The sequence below is a fragment of the Bufo bufo genome, chromosome 4 (assembly GCF_905171765.1).
Source record: "Bufo bufo chromosome 4, aBufBuf1.1, whole genome shotgun sequence".
Classification (NCBI taxonomy): domain Eukaryota; kingdom Metazoa; phylum Chordata; class Amphibia; order Anura; family Bufonidae; genus Bufo; species Bufo bufo.
The window spans coordinates 541,370,055-541,391,241 of NC_053392.1; the positions used below are offsets into that span (position 1 = coordinate 541,370,055).

A 21,187-nucleotide genomic window follows, 5' to 3' on the forward strand; every position below is an offset into this window, starting at 1 on the left:
CAGTGGCCTCTATTCATATAATGCCCCTCAGCAGTGGCCTCTATTCATATAATGCCCCTCAGCAGTGGCCTCTATTCATATAATGCCCCTCAGCAGTGGCCTCTATTCATATAATGCCCCTCAGCAGTGGCCTCTATTCATATAATGCCCCTCAGCAGTGGCCTCTATTCATATAATGCCCCTCAGCAGTGGCCTCTATTCATATAATGCCCCTCAGCAGTGGCCTCTATTCATATAATGCCCCTCAGCAGTGGCCTCTATTCATATAATGCCCCTCAGCAGTGGCCTCTATTCATATAATGCCCCTCAGCAGTGGCCTCTATTCATATAATGCCCCTCAGCAGTGGCCTCTATTCATATAATGCCCCCCAGTAGTGCCCTCTATACATATAATGCCCCCCCAGTAGTGCCCTCTTAAAATATTGTCCCCCCATCCCAATAGTGGTCTCTTTAAATATAGCTTGACCGCCCCCCCCCCCCCCCCCCCCCCGTAGTGCCTCTTTAAAACTAGTGCCCCAGTAGTGTCATAAACCAAATAATAAAAAACTAAATACTCACCTCGCTCCTGCTGTCATTCTTCCACGCTGCTGCCTACCATACCTCACAGGCAGTCTGCTGGGGGTCTCTGTAGTGTGATGTCATCACGCCTCCCGTCACCCGGCGCAGGAGGTCGAGATGTCATCGCAACCTCCTGCACTTTAGCACTGCCTCAGGCCTAGTGGCCTTGACCCTATGAGGGTAATCAGCAGGGCATAGGAACCAAAAGTTCCTGACCCCACAGCTCAACCACAGAGCTCCCACGGACCAGTACCAGATGGTCTATGGCCGGTGGTTGGGGAACGCTGAGCTATACATAAATGATAAAATTGGAAGCAGAAGCCGAGCTCATAAATGTTACCTTGTACCTGTGTCCTTGCTGGTCTTGGGTTCTAGCATTTACTTGGCGGGAACATTCATTTGTGTTCAGCAAATCGATAGGGCTAAGAAATAATGGCTTCCCCGCAGGAAGACCGGGACAGGTAATCGAAGTTGCTCTTGCAACTAGGTTAGGTGCGTCCAGTCATAGCATAGGAGAACAGTAGCAAGTAGCGGCTTTTTCTATTAAGTTCTTGTTTGGTGCCGAAGAATTGGTGGCAAGCAGAATGGCAGAATACATAAAGCAAGATGTGCTTCAAGTCATGAACACAATGTTCTTTTGCTGTCAAAGGGGCTCGCAACGTGTTGATTAAGCTGCCCTTACTTCTTTACCACACAATTGGAATAGACATGCACTACCTCTGTGTAATAATGAAAGATCTCTTTCCGCCGTTCGCCTCCCAAAAACCTGCTGTTTTAGAAGAGATATTAAGTTTTCCTATTTTCCCTGACATGCTGTGGTAGACTTTCATGCTGCTATGGTTTTGTTTGTCTGACCGGCCAAACCCCCCGCCTAGACCCATCACATTAATAAGTAAATTCTAGTGCTAGCACTGTACCGCTGATGCTGTAGAATATACAGCAGACATAGCATTTGAAAGCCTGTCATCAGCAGCATAAAATACAGTCCTACAATAGGCACTCCACAAACAGAAAATCCGAGAAGACTTCGGGAAATATGTGCGCAATAAGTGGTGTCGTGTTTTTTTTTTAAAAAAACCCTTTAAAATCTTGATTTTTGAAGCAAACATTGGAGTGCAATTTTGTGTCTATGTGAAGAGACCGCCATCCGGAGAAATATAAAGTAGATGCAATCTAACCAGTTTTGTTAGTTTGGCCTTAAATGCTTAATAATTATTGGCCACCAGGGGGCATCTTAATACAAAAAATTGGTAATGTAGCATCAGAAAGCGACAGATTGTTTAAATCTTGTCTTTATTTTAATTTAAACTTTTTTTTATTTTATTTAGTATTTTTGGTGTTCTTGTTTTTAATTTTCAATGTCACGATCAATACGTTGACAAAAAAATCCTAAAATCATGCATTTGGCACTGACCACTAGACCTATTAATACTGTGTGTCTAAACTTCCTGTTCTGTACAGATAACACTTCATTAGCTGCCCCATTATCATAGGCAGAATTACAATGACGCAGGATCCGCCATCACAATAGGTGATATCACAGCTTATCTGCTCCCTCCTGACCTCTGCACAGGTCACAGAGCACGCAGAGAAAACTCTCCCATAGAAGTCAATGGGGTCCCCTCCATTTTATTATGGGCTCATTCACACGACCGTATGAATGGGTCTGCATCCGTGCCGCAATTTTGCGGAATGGGTGCGGACGCTTTCATTTCAATGGGGCTGCAAAAGATGCGGACAGCACACCGTTCCGCGGCCCCGCAAAAAATTATAGAGAATGTCCTATTGTTGTCCGCAATCGCAGACAAGAATGGGCATTTCTATAATAGGCCACAAACTGCGGAACGCACGCAGGCGTCTAACGTGTTTTGTGGATCCGTAGTTTGCGGACCGCAAAACACAGCGCGGTCGTGTGACTGCACCCTATGTCTATGGCCTGTGGGGTTGCTGTCGGAGAACATATTTGAGGCCTAGTGGTCAATGTGAAAGCTGCATGACTTTTGAATTTTTTTTTAATTATAATGACATGGAAAATTTAATAAGAATCGGCTAAAATTAAAAACCTACCTTTTTTTTATACCTTTCATTTTTCACAGCTCCTTTGGAAAATGTAAAGTGGAATCTGGTTGCTATGGGCAACTAAGCCAATTCCACTTTACACCAGTTTGATAAATGACCCCAATTCTCTTTTAATTTTTATTAATTTAACATTATTCTTCCTTTGTGCCCTCCACCCGGCTAATGCCACATGTTAACCAAAGCAGCTTCGTCTCAGCCCGTGCCTGTCTTGTCCTTGTCACATGGCTGCCAGACTCCAGCATGTATACAGCTATATAAGGGTCTCTTCACATCTGCATGATGACCTAACACTGCTAGATCCATCTTACAGCAGATACCAATGACGAACCCTGTGGACTCTGGGTGGGTTCCCATATACCTATCGTATTTTCCCTCCGCTGGTGGGAAACTGAGGCCGAATCTGAGCCCATAGTTTTCTGTAGGATCATTTCTGGAATCCTTTGCATCAGTTTTTATTCCAGATTTCTCCCGGTGTCTGAAAAACGTAGCCTATTCCTGTCTAGCACTTTCCGTCCATGAAATCCGACATTAAACCGGTGGCTCAGTGGTTAGCACTTGCAGCGCTGGGGTCCTAGGTTCGAAGCCGGCGAAGGAGAACATCTGCATGGAGTTTGTATGTTCTCCATGTATTTGGATGGGTTTACCCACACACTCCAAAGACATGATGATAGGGGACTTGGAACGCGTGAGCTCCATTGGAGACCGCAAGCAATGAACAAGTCTGTAAGGCGGAATATGTCAGCGCTATATAAGTGAGTAAAATGAATAAATGACAACCCTCCAGTGCATTTGTCACCTGCTGTCCCCAGTACTGGTCAGCGCTTGAACCCTGGTAGATTTCTTTGAGCTGATAAGTTGGAAAGGTGAGTTTTAGTTTATAGTGTGAGGTCGTGTGATGATCGCAGGTTGGTAGTTATCTGTATAGATTATATACCACGGCCCGTTTGCTGAAATTCTTTAAAATTATTGATTAGATTTTTCACAAACTGGACTGTTAATGAGTTTGTGCAACTAGAAACGTCATCTTCCTCTTGAGCCAGAATAAGCTTCACTTTCATCTTCTTTTGAGGGGACTTTTTTTTCTTCTTTTTTTTTTCTTGGTTTGAGCGCCCTCTTGGGGGCAGCTAATGTGTAGCCAGTGAAGTAAATTTCAGATTAATATCACCTGTTTGAGGTAACTCTTCAGGGATTTATTTGTCTTTTGTGTTGTAGGCTAAAGGCAGCGTTCACACAATGTTTCTGGGAATTGGGCCTCTCCATTTTGGTATTCTAGGGCTACGTTCACACCTGTGTTTTTGCTGGATACGTCATGGAACAGCAAAAACTCTTCTGTCCTGATAATACGACCGGATGCATCTGTTATGAAGGGATGCGGTTGTATTATCTCTAAAATAGCCATGGCGGATCTGTCTCTAAAACTATTGTAAGTAAATGGGGAACGGATCTGTTTTCTTTCGTGTCCGAGAAAACGGCTCCATCACCATTGACTTACATTGTGAGTCATCACTGATCAGTCTTGCTCCGCATCCCAGGACGGACTCAGAAACGCTGCTTGCTGTGCTTTTGTGTGCATCACGGGAAAGCAACGCAACGGAATGCATTCTGGTGCACTCTGTTCCCTTCAATGGGGACAAAGCTGAACCGATTTCCCCCGCTGTTAAGGTCCTATGACTGATCTCAGTAACAGACAGGGAAAGTGCAGATGTGAAAGTAGTCTTAGTGTGAAATACAAATGTAATGCTGTAAATCTTAGAGAGAAATATACGAGAAGAAAAAAAGCTAATCTGTTAAAAATTTACAACCCTTTAAAGGGAGTCTGTCACCTCCATATGGCCATATACAGCGCTTACATTGCCCTATAGCACACCTTTACATGAATGTTATGGCACCTTTATTTTTGTCTTTAGACTTGCAGAAGCTGGAAAAACTAACTTTGATTGATATGCAAACAGGGTGGATTTGATTTAAATAAAAATGATTTAAATCACTAGTCAGTAAGGCTTGATTTAAATCATAGTTTTCTACATAAAGACTAATTCTTGCTGGTATAACTTATAATATGCAAGTAGATGAAGATTTAAACAACTTTTCATATTAGTTTGATTAGGTTGATTCTGCATTCATAGGTTGTAAGTTAGGATTAAGGTATTTTTCTCAACTCTGTTCAGATTATAACATTTTTGCTGTGAAGAGGCATGTGATCTCTGCTGAGTCAAATTCAGTTTTGAGAACTGCAAAAGTAAACCAAGCATCTGTGATATCTTGTAGGCAGAGAAACTGCCCAATAATCTTACAAAAACCTCTGGAAGAGCATGACATTGTGAATGGATTAATGGAATTTATTTACCAAAAAAATTACACATATAGAAACATAGAATGTGTCGGCAGATAAGAACCATTCAGCCCATCTAGTTTGCCCTATATACTGAATACTAGGGCCCTATCTTATATGAAGGATGGCCTTATGCCTATCCCATGCATGCTTAAACTCCTTCACTGTATTTGCAGCTACCACTTCTGCAGGAAGGCTATTCCATGCATCCACTACTCTCTCAGTAAAATAATACTTCCTGATATAACTTTTGCCCCTCTAATTTAAAACTATGTCCTCTTGTAGCAGTTTTTCTTCTTTTAAATATTCTCTCCTCTTTTACCTTGTTGATTCCCTTTATGTATTTAAAAGTTTCTATCATATCCCCTCTGTCTCGTCTTTCTTCCAAGCTATACATGTTAAGGTCCTTTAATCTTTCCTGGTAAGTTTTATCCTGCAATCCATGTACTAGTTTAGTAGCTCTTCTCTGAACTCTCTCCAAAGTATCAATATCCTTCTGGAGATATGGTCTCCAGTACTGCGCACAATACTCCAAATGAGGTCTCACTAGTGCTCTGTAGAGCGGCACGAGCACCTCCCTCTTTCTACTGGTAATGCCTCTCCCTATACACCCAAGCATTCTGCTAGCATTTCCTGCTGCTCTATGACATTGTCTGCCTACCTTTAAGTCTTCTGAAATAATGACCCCTAAATCCCTTTTCTCAGATACTGAGGTTAGGACTGTATCACTGATTTTATATTCTGCTCTTGGGTTTTTACGTCCCAGGTGCATTATCTTGCACTTATCAACATTCAATTTTAGTTGCCAGATTTTTGACCATTTTTTTAGTTTTCCTAAATCCTTTTCCATTTGGTGTATCCCTCCAGGAACATCAACCCTGTTACAAATCTTTGTGTCATCAGCAAAAAGACACACCTTACCATCGAGGCCTTCTGCAATTTCGCTGATAGATATTAAACAATATGGGTCCCAGAACAGATCCCTGAGGTACCCCACTGGTAACAAGACCTTGGTCTGAATATACTCCATTGACTACAACCCTCTGTTGTCTGTCCCTCAGCCACTGCCTAATCCATTCAACAATATGGGAGTCCACGTACAGCCTTATTCTACATAATTAAAAAACGAATCTTTATTTCATGATGGAATAACCTTTGGATGGTAATATATTTTTCTCAAAAAGCATTTTATATAAAAAAAATCAGATTTAAATAAAAAAAATCCGATTTTAAATAAAATCCGATTTTTTATTTTATTTTTTCATTGATTTTTATCCACCCTGTTAATGCAAATGAGCACTCGCAAGTGCCCAGGGGCGGCGTTCACTGTGTTGGTGCCCAGGCTGCTCTGCCTTTTTTCATTGTCCCCCCGCCCCAGCCTCTGCATATGCCCGCCCTCCTATTTCCTTGCGTCATCCTAAGGTCCGGCCGAGATCCCGCGACTGGGCACTGCATCGCTTTAACTACTGTGCATGCAGCGGCAAATGCCACATTGCCGCTGGTTTAGCGCCGTTCGCTGGAGCATGCGCAGTAGTTAAAGCGATGCAGTGCCCACAATGGGCATCGCAGTGTGCATGCTCCGTCCCGGCGAGGCAGTGCACAGTCGCGGGATCTCGGCCGGACCTTAGGATGACGCAAGGGAATAAAAGGGCGGGCAAATGCAGAGGCTGGGGCGGGGGGACAATGAAAAAAGGCAGAGCAGCCTGGGCACCAACACAGTGAACGTTGCGAGTACTCATTTGCATATCAATCAAAGTTAGTTTTTCCAGCTTCTGCAAGTCTAAAGACAAAGGTACCATAACATTCATGTATAAGTGTGCTATAGGGCAATGTAAGCGCTGTATCTGGCCACATGGAGGTGACCGACTCCCTTTAAGGACTCATGCACATGACTGTTGGCTGTTTTGCCGGCCACAAATTGTGAATCTGCGTAACACTGATACTGGCCGCTTGCGTTCCGCATGTTGTGAACATTACGGCCGGCCACTAATACAACAGTCCTAGCCTTGTCCTTAATGCGGACAATAAAAGGACATGTTACATTTTTTTGCGGATTGGACATATTGACACGGAATGCACATTTCAATTTCTTTGCGTACCCTTTAAAGTGAATGGTTCTGCAAAAAAAATGGAACGTACACATCAAAAAAATACGTTTGCGTGAGCCCTTACACTGATGTTCAGGCAGTGCGAGAGCTGATAAATGAGAACACGTCCATCAGTGCTCGTTTACACCGGCCTAATTACACATGTCAATGCAAACTGAATGCGGGAGGACCGATTGTTACCGCAGACATTTCTCCCTCATTCTGTTCTATTCATTGTCAGCAGCACATCCCTGATTACACAGGGAGATGTGCTGCCGATAGTCGGGCATCTTTCATCCTGATGAAGCCCATCAGCTGACAAACAAGCATTTGCTCGTTGATTGCCTGATTATATGGACTTATTCCTGATAATTGGCCCAAAAATTGTGCAGTCTAATAGGGCCCTAAACCTTCCAACTACGTAAGTAATCTACTGTAGAGTCTACAATGGAGGCTGAGGACGGTGTTTGATTTGGCCTCCAATATGTATATTGTTGACTGTTTAACTATCTATTTGGTATGGATTCGAGCACAGCTGATCTTATGTACGGTGGAAGTCGAGTCTTAAAAGATGCCGCCCACTCCAGAGCGCAGCAGGCGCTATAGCCGCCGGGTATCTGTGATGCTGATCAAAGGCATTTAATCCCTCTGATGCCATGGTCAAATGTGAACACGGCATCTTAGAGTAAAAACCCGGAAGCATTGTGCTTCCGTAACGACTCCCGCGGCAATTGGGGGAACAGTTTGTTCACTCAGATGCCTTTCGTAGGTATATTCCAATGTAGGCCTGCAGGTGGCAACACTAAATTGCAATATACTGAATCTTCTGTTTGTCAATAGATTTATTTCTGTGGATTAAATAGAAGTGAAAATAAAGGTTTAAAGGGATTCTGTCACCTCGTTTTCGGTTATAGAGCTGCGGACATGCACGGCTAAAAATGATTTTAGAGATATGTAAATGAGCCTTGTAAGGTGACCAAGGGACTGTATGTACGAACCTTCCTGATGTCCTCCGAATCTCCTACTTGCGTCAGTTAGATTGCTGTAATCTCGTGCATGTTCAGTTCCTTCCCTGAGGCTGATGCCAGCACAGGGAAGGAACACTATACCGGCACTGCGCATGCGCGAGCTCGCGCATCGCGAGATTACGGCAATCTAACTGTGACGAAAGGAGGAGATTCGGAGGACACAGGGGGGCGTGGCTGGGCACCAGGAAGGTTCGTACGGAGGTTCGTACGGCCCCTTGGGCACCTTACAAGGCTCATTTACATATCTCTAAAATCATTTTTTAAACATAATAAAAGCACACAGCCCTATAGGACCGGTATATTGCGGACATGCTAGCGTCGATCTAGCCGTGCATGTCCGCAGCTCTATAACTGAAAACGAGGTGACAGAATCCCTTTTAAAAAAAAAATTGAAATTCTAATCACTGCCCTTTTCCCTAGAATAAAAAAAATGAAGAAATTAAACATCATAAGTATCACCGTATTCGAAAATGCCTGAACTGTAAAAATCAAAAAATATTTATTCCATACAGCGAATGGCGTAACAGAGAAAAAAATCTTAATGGCAAATTTTCCATTTTTTCTTCACTTCACCTCCCAATAAAATTGAACAAAAAGTGATCAAAAAGTCATGAACACTCTAAAATGGTATCAATAAAAACTACTGCTTGTCCCACAAAAAATGAGCTCCATAGAAAATAAGAAATGAGCTCTGTAGAAGTAACAATGAAAAAGTTATGGGGGTCAGAATATGACAATGAAAAGAAGAAAATGTTTCCCAAATTATTTATTATTTTTATTTTTTCAATATTAAAACACAAGAAATAATATGTAACTTTGGTATTGTTGTCATTGTACTGACCCAGAGAATGAAGGGCATCGGTCAGTTTACCACATAGAGAACTCCGTAAAAATGAAAACTTTAAAACTGGTTGAATTTTTATTAAAAAAAAAATTCTCAATCGTATCCCATTTAGAAACGTTCCCGCTTCCTACTGCATTCTATGCAATATTAAATGGTGCCTTTAGAAAGTACTACTTGTCCCGCAGAAAACAAGCCCTCATACGGCTATGTGAATGGAAAATTATAAAAGTTGTGGATACAGGAAGGCGGGGAGTAAGAAAACCAAAAATGGAAAATCCTCAGAATAAGTCATCGGTATGTGATTGGTTGGGGTCCAACTCCTAGTCTCCCCACTGATCAGCTTACCCTAGGCCAGTGAGATCAAATTTGTCACCTTCGCTCTGAGCAGCGCAGTTCCATTTAAGTAAATGGGCCTGAGCTGCGATACCAATCACAGCCACTTCAGTGGGCAGCGCTGTGCTTGGTAGGCAGCGAAGACTGAGCTGCGCCAAGGCCATGTGACTGTTGACAGTGATGTCATTGGCCTAGGAAGAGACTGCAGCACACACTGGAGCGCTGTGGCCTCCTCAGACATCTGATCATTGCAGAGGTAGACACCGACCTATAAGATACTGATGACCTTTCTTGAGGATAGGTTATCAGTATGAAAAAATTTGGAAAAACCCTAGCAGTTAAATCCTTTAAAGTGGTTTTCATTAATAATTACATTTTATCTGATGCCTGCAGCCTGCCTCCTGAAACAGAAGATGCATACTTACCCCGCCATTTCAGTCTTCTGTGCTGTCTCCCTATTCTGGTCCCTACCTGCCGGACAGGTACATAACGATCTGATGCTCTCAGCAGTAATTAATGCTAGGAGCACTAGGTATTTATTCACTCAGTCAGCTGCTGCAGGGGCCTTCCTGAATTCAACTGTATAGTCATCCTCAGGGCAGTGCTAGACTAGAATACCCCAGTGGGTCACAGTATTTTATGCTGCGCTGGGGTGTTATTTTGTGCTGCACTATGGTATTGCTGGCCCTGTTTCATGCCCCACCTTCTGTTCATTTGGACCCGCCTACAACATGGGGCCATTTTTTTTTTTTTGCCAGGGCCACTCTAAAGTTCACCCCTGGCAGGGCGGGGGGTTTAATTTAAATCTGTACAGTATATGTATATATATATATATATATATATATATATATTAGTTCTCCAAAAAAGAGGCAGCACTCCAATGTAAGAGGTGAAACGACCCGCTTTATTCCCCTCTGCAACGTCTCAACTGCTCATTGCAGTCTTTATCAAGTTTGATAAAGACTGCAATGAGCAGTTGAAACGTTGCAGAGGGCAATAAAGTGGGTCGTTTCACCTCTTACATTGGAGTGCTGCCTCTTTTTTTTGGAGAACTACTACCATTGTCGACTACCTTGACCGTGGCCTGAGGAACTTGCACCAGAATTTACCATATAGTGCTGCTGTTTTTTCTTTGTGGGAAAAAAATAATAATAATAATAAAAAAATATATAAATATAAATATATATATATAATATTAATTAGTGGTAATATGAACAGTGCTGGAAGGTGTGTTGTCCCACTTCAGGTACCTCAGATGGGGGAGACAGATAAAATCCAGAGAGTGGCAGTAGTCTCGGCAAAGCATAGTTTGCAGAGACATTTTTGTATACATTTTCTGTGCTGGATTTTACTTGGACTGGTGGCTAGGCTTGGTAGAGGGAGTTGCCAGTTCACACCCTTCCAGTACAGGTTTTCCTTTCTACCTGAAGTGATCGCAGGTGAGGCCTGCTGTAATCAGGCTGGCATAAAGCACCTCAGAGTAGGTCAGTCTGGGAAGAGATACGCTGTGAGCTACAGAGACCCAGAGCAGAGGCTCTGTGCGTTGTCTCAGCTCACCAGGCTGAGAGACCCCGGGGCACTGTGACAGCCCGAAGTTTGGGGAACGCCGTGATGCTGGGATTCAAGAGTCACAAGGCCGGAGTCAGGAGGACTGTTCGCCCATACTTCCCCATACAGGTACGGGACTGATTACAGCCGTTACAGCCGGAGAGGCTGGGGAACTACGGGCTGAGAAAAAGCCGCATATGGGTTCCGTGTGTGAAAAGGGTTCTGTAGCGGAGTCAGGGCCACGTTAACGGGTGTAGTAAGAGCCCAGCCGGGCAGGTATTTGTTTTGATGTATGTGGGAACCTCATCACCCCAGTGGTTTTTAACTGGACTGTTCCGTTTATGAAAAATGTCCCAATATAATATTTTTTTTTTGTTATAATATACTGCATACTTACACTAGATAAAGCTTCTACATTTTAGAACGTGTCCTGTGGGAACAGAGGAGCTTAAATGTCGTCAGTCAGATCCTGCTGAAGAACGTGGCAGGGAAGCTGAGCTTATTACAGCTCTTCAGATATAGATACAAGATCCCCTCTGTCGCTCGTCTTTTGGTTTGCCACTTGGTGGCGCTCTACTGCATCAAACTAGTTCTAATGCTATTATTGAGGCTGTAGACATCATGAAGGATTTTAAGAAGTGTAATATTCCAGTTGGGCTCACCAATAAACAGCAGTAATAGGTCAGTGTATTTCAGTTGTACACATATAAGTCAGTAATTGACATGTAGATCGGGCGCAGGAGGCCTATCATCAGTAAGGGGTATACAGTTATAGATAAGGGCACAGCTTCCTGAAGAAAACAAGGCACTTATTCGCTCATCTTCAGTTTTTTAGTAAATGTACAGTAGTTAATAGAAAAATATATACCGTAATTAGTACTAAAATAAAATTTCCTGGTTACGCTTGAGCTGCCTTGCAGAATGAGCTTACATGTACTAATGAGGCGCTATGCTACTTTTGTGATGCCGGCTTTTTAAGATCATCAGCATGGAGAGAGTTCATCCATTTCACTGCAGCTTGTACTGTGCGGACAATGTGCCCTGTTCTCCTCCATTGTTTATAAGATTTACAGATTTCGTATGCGTTCCCTTCAGATTCACTGCAGGGCAGTTGCCGCCTTTCAGTTTCTCTATGGTGGAAACCATAGGTTTCAATTCACATGTGGCCCTCTGCTGTGACGGGATTACAGACATTACCCCCAGACAATCCGTCATGATCCCGGCCCCAAACCCAGTGGATGATTTGTAATGTCCAGCGTCAGTCTCATCCATTGGATTGGCAGGTTTATTCATAAGGCTAGATACACCTCGCTCATGATAAATCTCTGCAGGGCATTACATGAAATCTAGACACAGCTGCTGCTTCCAGATAGTGGCAGCTCAGACCTCTCTATGCTTTGTCTCTCGGTGGTTTTAAGACCGATTTGAATTTTTCTTACTTTTTATTTATTTTCTATTTTTTTTTTTTCCTTCGGCGTGGTAGCTGAAATTGCCTGTCAGTCTTTTCCCAGAGGCCTGTTTTGTAAGGAAGATAAAGGCTTTAGGGTTAGAAGAGTTAAATGTAAGGAATATTAGATCACATTGCTCTGACTGTATTAAAGACAAGGTCTTGCTAGGCAGAGTTTACCTTTCTTTTAGTAATGGCGATTATGTAATACTATGCATATGATACACATTGGAAACCCGTCTTCCCACTAAATGTAAGCAGAGCCTGCCAGATGAGCAAACTTAGTGAGCGCTCTTAGTTAATGCACTGTGGCACTCAGACCACCCATTATGTCGATATGTAAACGTCTCATTTAGATGGAGATGCCCTTTTAAAGAGGACCTTTCACCTTGGAAAACATTGTGAACTAAGTATGCTGCCATGGAGAGCGGCGCCCGGGGATCTCACTGCACTTACTATTATCCCCGGGCGCCGCTCCGTTCTCCCGTTATGCCCTCCGGTATCTTCACTCACTAAGTTATAGTAGGCGGTGTCTGCCCTTGTCCTGTGGGCGTCTCCTTCTCCTAGGCTGTAGCGCTGGCCAATCGCAGCGCACAGCTCACAGCCTGGGAGTTTTTTTTCTCCCGATTGGCCAGCGCTGCAGCCTAGGAGGGGGAGACGCCCACAGGACAAGGGAAGACCCGCCTACTATAACTTAGTGAGGGAAGATACCGGAGGGCATAACGGGAGAACGGAGCGGCGCCATGGGATAATAGTAAGTGCAGTGAGATCCCCGGGCGCCGCTCTCCATGGCAGCATACTTGGTTCACAATGTTTTTAAAGGTGAAAGGTCCTCTTTAAAGTTGAAGAGCAGCTATAAAAACTAAGGTGTGTTGCACCTGCCGATTTTTCGGCAGATGCAAGTTAGCGATGATCTGGCAGTGTAATGCCATCGCCGATTGTCCAATGCAAACAAATGCTTGTTTGTCGGACAATCCAAATCTTTTGACCAGTTAAAAAATAAATGTTTCTAGGCGGCAGATCATGCTGTGTAATTGTGGTCTACTGCCGGCAAACAATTATTCAGTATAGGGAAGAGCACTGGCATAACAATCGCTCCTCCCTATACTGAGGAGGAGATCGCTGCATGTAATTGCAGTGGTCTCCTCCGCTAGCAAGTAGACGATAATCGGGAAGAAGTGCTGTCTTCCCGACAATCGCCTGTTAAATCGGGCTGTCTAATACACCCTTTACATTTAACAAATAATTTTATGAATGCAACAAAGAAAGTTGTAGGGCTAGCCCAAAAAGGGAAAATGAAGGTACCCCTCTACCGAAAAATGGATTGGTCATTTATTGGGTACTAAATGCTGATTTTTGACCCTGTGTAGGCCAGTCAAGTTCTTCCACACCAAACTCGCCCAACCATGCATTTATGGACTTTTTTGCACTGGGGCGCAGTCATGTTGGAACAGAAAAGGATCTTCCTTAAACAGTTCCCATGAAGTTAAAGGCTTAAAATTGTCCAAAATATGTTGGTATTAAAGAGGATGAATTATTCATATATAACTATTGGACATCAGTTGCATATACAGTCAGTTCCATAAATATTGGGACATGACAAAATTCTAACATTTTTGGCTCTATACACCACCACAATGGATTTGAAATGAAATGAACAAGATGTGCTTTAACTGCAGACTGTCAGCTTTATTTGAGGGTATTTACATCCAAATCAGGTGAATGGTGTAGGAATTACAACAGTTTGCATATGTGCCTCCCACTTGTTAAGGGACCAAAAGTAATGGGACAATTGGCTTCTCAGCTGTTCCATGGCCAGGTGTGTTATTCCCTCATTATCCCAATTACAATGAGCTGATAAAAGGTCCAGAGCTCATTTCAAGTGTGCTATTTGCATTTGGAATCGGTTGCGGTCAACTCTTAGAGGAGATCCAAAGAGCTGTCACCATTAGTGAAGCAAGCCATCATTAGGCTGAAAAAACAAAACAACCCCATCTGAGAGATAGCAAAAACATTAGGCATGGCCAAAACAACTGTTTGGAACATTCCTAAAAAGAAGGAACGCATTGTTGAGCTCAGCGACACCAAAAGACCTTGAACACCACGGAAAACTGTGGTGGATGACCGAAGAATTCTTTCCCTGGTGAAGAAAACACCCTGCACAACAGTTGGCCAGATGAAGAACACTCTCCAGGAGGTAGGTGTATGTGTGTCAGTCAACAATCAAGAGAAGTCTTCACCAGAGTGAATACAGAGGGTTCACCACAAGATGTAAACCATTGGTGAGCCTCAAAAACAGGAAGGCCAGATTAGAGTTTGCCAAACGACATCTAAAAAACCTTCACAGTTCTGGAACAACATCCTATGGACAGATGAGACCAAGATCAACTTGTACCAGAGTGATGGGAAGAGAAGAGTATGGAGAAGGAAAGGAACTGCTCATGATTCTAAGCATACCACTTCATCAATGAAGCATGGTGGTGGTAGTGTCATGGCGTGGGCATGTATGGCTGCCAATGGAACTGGTTCTCTTGTATTTATTGATGATGTGACTGCTGACAAAAGCAGCAGGATAAATTCTGAAGTGTTTCGGGCAATATTATCTGCTCATATTCAGCCAAATGCTTCAGAACTCATTGGACGGCACTTCACAGTGCATATGGACAATGACCCAAAGCATACTGCAAAAGCAACCAAAGAGTTTTTTTTTTTAAGGGAAAGAAGTGAAATGCTATGCAATGGCCAAGTCAATCACCTGACCTGAATCCGATTGAGTATGCATTTCACTTGCTGAAGACAAAACTGAAGGGAAAATGCACCAAGAACAAGCAGGAACTGACTACCGTTGCAGTAGAGGCCTGGCAGAGCATCACCAGAGATGAAACCCAGCGTCTGGTGATGTCTATGCGTTCCAGACAAATTAAAGCTGACAGTCTGCAGTTAGAGCACATCTTGTTCGTTTCATTACAAATCCATTATGGTGGTGTATAGAGCCAAAAATGTTAGAATTGCGTCGATGTCCCGATATTTAAGGACGTGACTGTATGTGATCAGCCTTACAGCTGATTGCCTACATTTAAGCCCTCCAATGCTGTGGTCAAATGACCATGGCATCTGAGTGGTCCGGAAGCGGGAGCTGCGCGTCCCTGTGTCCATAACAGCATTCCCCGGCTGAGATGGGGAACATGTTAAATTATAGCGGGTTTCGGTAGCTATTACTAGAATATACCAATAAAGGCCAGCAGGTAGCAGCACTGTATTGGTATATTGTAAGTGAAGTTTTCTATGATGGCTATATAGCCATCACAGAACGCGATGGGCAATCTAATGATTGTCAGTTAGCCAGAGTTACTTAAAGGGGTTGTCTCACTTCAGCAAATGACATTTACCGTATATTGTAGAAAAAGTTAATACAAGGCACTTACTAATGTATTGTGATTTTCCATATTGCCTCCTTTGCTGGCTGGATTCATTTTCCATCACATTATACACTGCTCGTTTCCAGGAGTCACCACCACCCAACAATCCAGCATCGGTGGCTGTGCTTTTACACTATAGGGAAAAGCAGCAGCCTACGCATGCTCCCTGTCCTGGCCTCCGAAAAGGCCAGCGCTTTTTCCTATAGTGTCCAAGCACGACCACTGCTAATGGATTGCAGGGTGGTCGTAACCATGGAAATTAGCAGTTTACAATGTGATGGAAAAATTAATCCAGCCAGCAAAGGAGGCAATATGGAGAATCACAGTACATTAGTAAGTGCCTTGTATTCACTTTGTCTACATGATAAATGCCACTTGCTTAAGTGAGACAACCCCTTTAAAAAAAAAAAAAGGAAAGTTTTTTAAAAATATAAAAAATTAACTATAAAAGTTCAAATCATCACCGTTTCATAAAAACAAAAGCCAAATACCTTTCCTGTAGGGGCGCTGCCGACACTCCACAGCTCTGCTTGCCTCTTCATCCGCTGCAAGGTCCTCCTGACGTCACATAGCGTGAGGTCATAGTGCACGCTTACGTGCACTACAGTCGTGGCCAAAAGTTTTGAGAATTACATAAATATTGGAAATTGGAAAAATTGCTGCTTAAGTTTTTATAATAGCAATTTGCATATACTCCAGAATGTTATGAAGAGTGATCAGATGAATTGCATAGTCCTTCTTTGCCATGAAAATTAACTTAATCCCCAAAAAACCTTTCCACTGCATTTCATTGCTGTCATTAAAGGACCTTCTGAGATCATTTCAGTAATCGTCTTGTTAACTCAGGTGAGAATGTTGACGAGCACAAGGCTGGAGATCATTATGTCAGGCTGATTAGGTTAAAATGGCAGACTTGACATGTTAAAATGAGGGTGATGCTTGAAATCATTGTTCTTCCATTGTTAACCATGGTGACCTGCAAAGAAACACGTGCAGCCATTATTGCGTTGCATAAAAATGGCTTCACAGGCAAGGATATTGTGGCTACTAAGATTGCACCTCAATCAACAATTTATAGGATCATCAAGAACTTCAAGGAAAGAGGTTCAATTCTTGTTAAGAAGGCTTCAGGGCGTCCAAGAAAGTCCAGCAAGCGCCAGGATCGTCTCCTAAAGAGGATTCAGCTGCGGGATCGGAGTGCCACCAGTGCAGAGCTTGCTCAGGAATGGCAGCAGGCAGGTGTGAGCGCATCTGCACGCACAGGGAGGCTAAGACTTTTGGAAGATGGCCTGGTGTCAAGAAGGGCAGCAAAGAAGCCACTTCTCTCCAAAAAAAACATCATGGACAGATTGATCTTCTGCAGAAAGTATGGTGAATGGACTGCTGAGGACTGGGGCAAAGTCATATTCTCCGATGAACCCTCTTTCCGATTGTTTGGGGCATCTGGAAAAAGGCTTGTCCGGAGAAGAAAAGGTGAGCGCTACCATCAGTCCTGTGTCATGCCAACAGTAAAGCATCCTGCGACCATTCATGTGTGGGGTTGCTTCTCATCCAAGGGAGTGGGCTTACTCACAATTTTGGCCAAAAACACAGCCATGAATAAAGAATGGTACCAAAACACCCTCCAATAGCCACTTCTTCAAACAATCCAACAACAGTTTGGTGAAGAACAATGCATTTTCCAGCACGATGGAGCACTGTGCCATAAGGCAAAAGTGATAACTAAGTGGCTCGGGGACCAAAACATTGACATTTTGGGTCCATGGCCTGGAAACTCCCCAGATCTTAATCCCATTGAGAACTTGTGGTCAATCCTCAAGAGGCGGGTGGACAAACAAAAACCCACTAATTCTGACAAACTCCAAGAAGTGATTATGAAAGAATGGGTTGCTATTAGTCAGGAATTGGCCCAGAAGTTGATTGAGAGCATGCCCAGTCGAATTGCAGAGGTCCTGAAAAAGAAGGGCCAACACTGCAAATACTGACTCTTTGCATAAATGTCATGTAATTGTCGATAAAAGCCTTTGAAACGTATGAAGTGCGTGTAATTATATTTCACTACATCACAGAAACAACTGAAACAAAGATCTAAAAGCAGTTTAGCAGCAAACTTTGTGAAAACTAATATTTGTGTCATTCTTAAAACTTTTGGCCACGACTGTACATCCTGACTGTGTGTATGTCAGGATCAAGTGCCACGCTGTGCGGGCCGGCGTGAGACCATAGATCGTGAGTAATAGCAAGCGCTTCACTCGCGCTATGTGGTCAAATGGCACAAACAAATCCTTGATGAAATTGTTTTCTGAATTTTTTTCTTTTAATGATTTTTCTGTGTCGTTATTCGATTTAATCGAGTAATCGTTGCAGCCCTACAGTAGAGTGTTTGGGACATTTATGCACAATGCATCTTAGCACTCTGCTCTGTAGCTTTACGTGATCTCCACTTCGTGGCTGAATTGTTGTGGTTCCTAAATGCTTCCTTTTCAATAATACCACGCAGAGTTGATTGTGGAATTCCTAGGAAGGAATACCTTTCACAAACTGACTTGCTGCAGCAATGGCATCATTTTACAGGGCGCCCCTGAATCTGTCATCTCTTTTGAACGCTGATGCCTTTTAACAAGTTTGTCGCACCTCCTCCTGTCCATGCGCCAGACTGAAATCTATGCCAGCCAGAAGCTGGCGTAGAATTCAGGTGTAATGTACTCCAGTTTTTTTGTTGCACATGTTGTTCAATGAATTGGTCCATTTTTTGCTAAAAGTGCGTCAGAAAAGCTAAAAAGACTCAAATGGTGGTGACATGGTGTAAAGCCATAATAAGTCTCCCTCTGAAGGATAGTCATACGTGCAGCAACATGCTGTGTTCCCCCCCCCCCCCCCCCACCCCTAAATTGGTTTGCAGCCATTTTGGGAACATGAGTAATACCCTAAATATATGTTTGAAACCTGAAATTGAAGCAGTGTTTTTTTTCCAGTAATTATAAAGTCCAAAACTCAATTGGTATTGGTCTTGTGTGAGAGAGTTTTATAGTTGGAGGATATGAAAATATGCATGCTATCCTAAGGACAAAGTATAAAACAAGAATTTTTTATTTATGACAATAAAAAAAATAATAATCTAACATAGATTTGGCCTTACGTCAGGGAATGTGAAGCCTCCGTGAACAGTGTGTGATATTGCAGCTGCTGAATTTTGTTTTCTATCCTTTTTGTTAATGGCTAAAGGGAGCGTTCATTGTCTGTGATTGTCGGTGTTTATATGCCTTCCGAATAGAAAACCTGCACCCTGGTCCACAGGCCTGAACCTCCTTGTTCATAGGGCATGACCATGATAAAAAGGAAGTTGTGGAATTTTTATCATTATGGAAACTTCTTCATCTATCTTGTATATAAGAACCTCTAACGTCTTTCATGTCTCTGTGAAGTGCTCAGTAGAGACGGATATCATGTTCATGTTTCTAGAACAGTCATACATTTGATGGTTATGGAAATGAGCAAAGGCACAAACTTAAAGGGGTTATCCCATGACTAATATAAAAAATGGAAATCAGACTTCCGATAGTACATGACAATCTCTTTCTAACAAAGCTAGAACCAGCCCTGTACCTCACATGGATCCAGAGTTCTCCTCATTCATTGCTCTGCTAGGTTTATATGGAGCTGACGGCTCAGGGGTGTGTCTTTTCTGCTACAGCTCAGGGGGCGTGTCTATTCTGCTGCAGCTCTCACAGCTCAGGAGGCAATTGAAGGAGGTAACTGAGCATGTGCGGCCTTCTCAGTGAGCTGGAAAAAGAAATACAAACAAACAGGTGGCGCTATACAGATTTTATTGAATAACTCCGTGGCTATGTTACATTTTTAATTGCACGCAATTACAAAAGTATTCAGATCCAGCTGCTGGTTTGATAACTGTAGAATATTTATTGTGGGACAACCCCTTTAAAGGCTGTGTACACCTTTTGATTACCTTATTTTTGTGTGGCATCAGTTATGCCATAAAAACTTTTTAAAATTATTTATTAAAAATAATTAAAGCCTATGGGACACCTTTGGGAGAGATTTTTTTAATTGCATTTTGGACTACAAATCATGTTTTCAATTGAGCTTTATTAAAATTGTTCAGCTGTTTTCTCTGTGCAGGATACCAGTTTGTGTGTTTACAGAGTAGCAGCCTTTCTGTTCACAGTGAGTACCGTCAGATAAGGCTACTTTCACACTGGCGGCGTCCGGCAGGCTGTTCCAGCTGGGGAACCTTCAGCTTTTGACTTCTGCAGCTTGCATGTATTCCAGTACATAACAAGCTGCAAAATACAGTTCAGAGTGGATTCCATCAGATGAGTTTCCTGATGGACTCCCTCTGAGTGGCATCCTGGTCTGTCTGAGGTGACCACACTTGACAATCATGCTTTTCTGTTCAGACCATATGTAGACGCCAATAGTTAAAAATCAACTATATAGTAAGTATTGCATGTACGTGTTGGCTTTGTAGACAGTATATTTGTATGCTACATGCAGCCAGAAAAATTCAAGATAATAATTTTATAGGTAAATGATCATTCATTTTTTTTATTTATTTATTTTTTCTTCCAGATGACAAACGAGAAATTAGCAGCTTGTGTGACAAAGTGTCACTTTACAAAGGGGACATCACCCAGCTGGAAGTTGACGCCATTGTGAATGCGGGTAAGTTGCAGTATGTTCACTTTGTATTAATGTTCTGTCCCTGTTAGGGTACTTTCACACTTGCGGCAGGACGGATCCGACAGGCTGTTCACCCTGTCGGATCCGTCCTTCCGCTATTTCGCCGTGCTGCCGGACCGCAGCTCCGTCCCCATTGACTATAATGGGGGCGGAGCTCCGGCGCAGTTCGCGGTGAGAGGCCGCTCGACTTAAGTCGGACATGCAGGACTTTTAGTCTGGCGGCCTTTCGCCTTGCACTGCCGTGCTGCGCCGGAGCTCCGCCCCCGTCCCCATTATAGTCCAATGGGGACGGAGCGGTGGCATGGCGAAATAGCAGAAGGACGGATCCGACAGGGTGAACAGCCTGTCGGATCCGTCCTGCCGCAAGTGTGAAAGTACCCTTACTTGGGGCATTTTTTTGTCTGTCAGTTGTTATACTTATTAGCACAGCTTTTATTTTAACTTCAGACTTCGAAATTGCCTATGAAACCCTTTTTTGTAATAGTCTAAAATCTGCTTTTAAATGATTTTTCTCTCATGTGATTTTATTTGCCTTCTTTCTAATGGGTTTTATTTTTAGTTTTCTTTTTCTTTTTTTTTTTTCTTTCGGCCTCAAACTGACAACGTTGTGGTTTTGCTTATAGTGTACTTCGTCCTTTTAGTTTCATGATACATGGATTTGCTCTGCTAAACGTTTCTGCATATGAAATGTTCTGTTCCTTACGCAAATATTTTCTGCCGTGGAAATAGTAACTTGATGGTTTTATAGCTTCGACTCTCTAAAGTGGCTGTATATTGTAGACTTAAAAAAACGATGGTTCCATTGATTTCC

At 42.9% G+C, this 21,187-nt stretch overlaps 1 protein-coding gene across 2 annotated transcripts in view; it reads left to right on the forward strand.

Moving 5' to 3' along the window:
* The window catches only part of MACROD2 (mono-ADP ribosylhydrolase 2), a 2,731,696-nt gene that overhangs the window by 81,991 nt on the left and 2,628,518 nt on the right, over positions 1 to 21,187 (forward strand). For both annotated transcript variants that reach the window (XM_040429978.1, XM_040429979.1), the window contains exon 3: positions 20,266 to 20,358. In XM_040429978.1, the coding sequence (XP_040285912.1) occupies positions 20,266 to 20,358 (93 nt within the window). The remainder of the gene's footprint in view (positions 1 to 20,265; positions 20,359 to 21,187) is intronic.